Source organism: Vicia villosa, linkage group LG7 (genome assembly GCF_029867415.1).
Source record: "Vicia villosa cultivar HV-30 ecotype Madison, WI linkage group LG7, Vvil1.0, whole genome shotgun sequence".
Classification (NCBI taxonomy): Eukaryota; Viridiplantae; Streptophyta; class Magnoliopsida; order Fabales; family Fabaceae; genus Vicia; species Vicia villosa.
This window is the reverse complement of record NC_081186.1, coordinates 105,071,788-105,076,154: the sequence shown is the minus strand read 5'-3', so window position 1 is coordinate 105,076,154 and position 4,367 is coordinate 105,071,788. Positions and strand designations below refer to the sequence as shown.

The 4,367-nt window shown below is 37.4% G+C and overlaps 2 protein-coding genes across 2 annotated transcripts; both read left to right on the top strand.

Moving 5' to 3' along the window:
• Positions 1 to 251: 251 nt before the first annotated feature.
• On the top strand, positions 252 to 1,847 carry LOC131619910 (uncharacterized). Its single transcript, XM_058890948.1, has 4 exons — positions 252 to 513; positions 598 to 919; positions 1,564 to 1,590; positions 1,689 to 1,847. Exons 1-4 carry the CDS (start codon positions 326 to 328, stop codon positions 1,845 to 1,847), a joined length of 696 nt encoding a protein of 231 aa, XP_058746931.1. The 5' UTR covers positions 252 to 325.
• A 660-nt stretch (positions 1,848 to 2,507) lies between these two features.
• LOC131619908 (uncharacterized) lies at positions 2,508 to 4,367 on the top strand. Its single transcript, XM_058890947.1, has 4 exons — positions 2,508 to 2,793; positions 2,875 to 2,976; positions 3,846 to 3,929; positions 4,098 to 4,367. The coding sequence occupies exons 1-4, from the start codon at positions 2,524 to 2,526 to the stop codon at positions 4,365 to 4,367; spliced, it is 726 nt and encodes a 241-aa protein (XP_058746930.1). The 5' UTR covers positions 2,508 to 2,523.

The window sequence follows — 4,367 nt, the reverse complement described above, 5'->3', positions numbered from 1 at the left end:
TCAATTTTTCAGAGATATTTGTGCTTCAGCTTTAAAAGTAGATGACGTCATTAAGTTGGATCGAAATATTCCAGTCATTCTATGCAAGTTGGAACAAGTATTTCCGCCTGGTTTTTTTGACTCCATGGAACATTTACCTGTGCATCTCGCCTATGAAGCTTATCTTGGAGGACCTATTCAATATAGGTGGATGTATCCGTTTGAAAGGTTCATGGATGATTCAAAACGATCAGTGAAAAATAAGGCTAGAGTTGAAGGATCGATATGTGCACATTACTTGCATCGAGAAACATCACATTTTTGCAGTCACTATTTCAAGCATTTGATGTTAACTCCAAGAATCATTCGAAATCCTGTCAATGTTAGTGAAAGGAGTCAATTCACTTTATCGGTCTTCGGGCTTCCAGGCCGTCCATCTGGAAAAAAGGGTGTGCATTGGTTGACCCAACAAGAAATGCAATCTGCCCATGTTCATGTCTTGATCAACTGCGTTGAAGTTAAACCATTTCTTGAGTAAGTATACATACCCCTAACTTTTAATTTTCTTTACAATCATAAAACTCATTACTCTGAAACTTATAATGTGTTTCTTTTTAGGGAATTCAACAACACCTATTTTCATACTACCGGTGTACAATCAACATCTGGTGTCATCCATGCTCAATTCCCAGCATGGTTTAAGGAGAGAATGTATAGCATTGTTGCACCGACTCCCGAAATACTCCATTTGAGAAACTTGTCTCAAGGCCCTATTCAAAGCGCAAATGAATGGCACACATACTTCGTGAATGGATATAAATTTCACACTCATACATGGACTGAAGGGAAAAAGACCATAAACAGTGGTGTTTTTGTGAAAGGAGTTACAGATGGTGGTGAAGATGACTTCTATGGTTTTGTCAAACATATCTATGAGTTGGTATACACTTACTTGGACTCGGAAAATAAAGTTGTCTTGTTTTATTGTGAATGGTATGATCCAACTAGAGGCACAAAAATAGATAGGACATATGGTACTGTTGAGATTCAAATGGACCGGAGGTACAAAGAGTATGACCCTTTCATAATGTCACATATTGTTAGGCAAGTTTACTATGTTCCTTATCCTTCATTTGTGCCACGTAAACGAGGGTGGTGTGTTGTCATAAAAACAAAACCAATGGGTCATATTGAATCTGACGATCTAGTGGAAGAAGATCTTGCTTTCCAAGTTGATGAAGTGGAACAAATTAATGATGTGGTTGCAGATGAACAAACTACAAGTTTGTCTGATACAATGGTTGAGGGGCATCTAGTTGATTCGTCTATATTGGATGAAGAGCATGAAGATATTGCATCTGAGGACAATATCACATCAAATGATGAGAATGATGTGGATGACGAGCACGAAGATTTAGAATAATGAATATGTGTTGTTGAAAATGTATTTTTATAATTTCACTTAATGAACTATGTATTGAATGTGTTAATGACAACCAGTTGTTGAGATTATATTTTTATAATTTTACTTAGTGAACCATTTGCTGAATATATTTATATTAATTGTGTAATCTCTATAAATAGGTAAAATGCCACCCCGACTTGATAAAGGTAAGGGTGTAGCTGATGATAGTTGTAAGAAGAAGCACCAACGCCCACGATTAGTAGTATGTCAGTCACCTCAGTTGGCCACGTGTCCTCCCCCGCAGAGTCAGGTTAATCGTATGTCCATGGCCAGTACTCAGGGTTTTCTGCCACTACTCTCCTCTCAGTATCCATATGACAGTCCGTCTTTTATTACCCCACCACCACCTGGTTACCCATCCTTCCAGCAGACACAGATGCCCCCATCCTTCCAGGAGACATAGATGCCCCCATCCTTCCAGCAGACACATGTGCCCCCATCCTTCCAGCAGACACATTTGCCCCCATCCTTCTGGCAGACCGGAGGATCTAGTTTTCCACCTCCCACACAGACTGGTCCCTCATCTTTCCAGCAGACTGGAGGATCTAGCTTTCCACCTCCCACACAGACTGGTCCCACCCCACATCCCCCACATGTGCCCCCACAGGATGATGATCAGGCGGAGGATGAGACTGTGGAGGATGAGACTGCGGATGATCAGTTGGATGGGAGTGATCTTCGAGGGGATGATGATCCGAGTCAGATTCATATCATTGACGGGAGATTTTTTATTAGGCCCGAAGGAAGCTCGTAAGTTTCTTATTTATCAATTTTTATTTAAGTATACATTTCTATTTTTTATAACTTTATAATTAATGTTAATTCAATTAATGTTGTTTAGATTCACGCCGAGTCGGACTGCTGCCAAAGTTATAAGTTATATAATTCAGCAGAATTATAAAAAGCTTATAAAGACTTTTAAAGATGTTAAGGGTGATGATAGAGATCATTGGTTTGCGAAATTTCAGGTATACTTAATTTATTGTTTAAGTTATTGTTATTTAAATAACTTTTTCACTACAATTATCTAACTTTTATTTTATCTACTTTTAATGCAGGAAAAATGTGTGTGGGAACCAATGAAAGAGAGACAGATTAAAAAAAATTATTATGGCAGAACTGCAAGACGACTTTCTGACATGCTACGACGTGTTAGAAAGCGTTGGGAACTTCATGGCATCCGTCCTAGTTGGATAGGAGAAGAAATCTTTCGGGAACTTCTTAAATATTGGGAGAGTGATGAGTTTGCGGCCAAATCTGAAAATGCAAAGAAGATGAGAGCATCTGAAAAGGGTGGTTGCCTTAATGCTGTTGGAAGTATAAGCACTGCTGAGCATGTTCGTCGCATGGTAATTATTATTACCACTTCTCAAAGTTATAATTTCAATTAATAAATGATATTATTAATTATAGTTTATTTTGTTATTTAGACTAAGGAATTAAATAGACCTCCACTTATGACCGAGCTGGTTGCGAGGACTCGGAAAAAGAAAACAGGAGCTTTTGTTGACAGTCGTACACAAAAAGCTATGGTAAGTTATTTAAGCTATCGGTATTATTTTTTTAAGCTATCTGTATTATTTGGTTAAGCTATCGGCATTATATTTGGTTAAGTTATCGGTATTATTTGGTTAAGTTGGGTATTATATTTGGTTAAGTTATCGGTATTATATTTGGTTAAGCTATCGGTATTATTTGGTTAAGTTGAGTATTATATTTGGTTAAGCTATCCGTATTATATTTGGTTAAGCTATCGGTATTATTTGGTTAAAGTTGAGTATTATATTTGGTTAAGCTATCCGTATTATATTTGGTTAAGCTATCGGTATTATTTGGTTAAGTTGGGTATTATATTTGGTTAAGCTATCCGTATTATATTTGGTTAAGCTATCGGTATTATTTGGTTAAAGTTGAGTATTATATTTGGTTAAGCTATCCGTATTATATTTGGTTAAGCTATCGGTATTATTTGGTTAAAGTTGGGTATTATATTTGGTTAAGCTATCCGTATTATATTTGGTTAAGCTATCGGTATTTCTTTAAGCGATGAATTGTGATGTATTTGGTGGTGATTGTGAAGTGCCGATAAAGTGTTGATATATATGAATCAAATTGGTGATCAAAGTTAGAATGTATGTGTTATAATGTATGAGTTAAATCGGGATTATTATTCTGATTTATTAATTAATTCCGACAGGTAGAATGTATGTGTTATAATGTATGAATTAAATCGGTATTATTATTCTGATTTATTAATTAATTCTGACAGGTAGAATGTATATGTTATAATTTTCATGTGGCATGTGACATGTTGTGGCGTGAAAATCATGTGGCAACTAAATTTGTGGCGTGAAATTCATGTGGCAACTAAATTATATTTAACTTTTTTTTGTATGTGTAGGATGATTATCAGACATTGCTTGTACAATTTCTGACTGCTAATCCTAAGTATACTCCAAGACCGGGAGAGCCGCTTCATCCAGATGTAGATTTTTATCTTTGGAGTAAAGTCATTGGCGGCAAGGGGCCTAACGGGTGTTTTTTTGGTGGTGGAAATTTGGGAGGCACCTTGAGATCTGATGATAGAACTCTATATCAAAGAGTTCTCGACGGGGAAGGAGGTTCACGTCCTGTAACTTTAACAAATGAACAGAGAGACACTGTAAGACAATTGGCGATAAATGAGGTGAGGCGTGAGGCGGCGGAACGTGAAGCGGCACTGAAAGCCCAAATGGAGGCCCAAATGAGGGCAATGCGGAGTGAGCATCAGCGGGAAATGGAGGTCATGGCGAAAAGACAATCGGATATGGAGGCACAAATGCGACAATTTATGCAATCCTTTGGTGGAAACCAAAATATGGGGAATTATGCGCCGACTGATCAGGAAAATCTAAATGAGGATGAGTTTCCCGACCCGGATTGA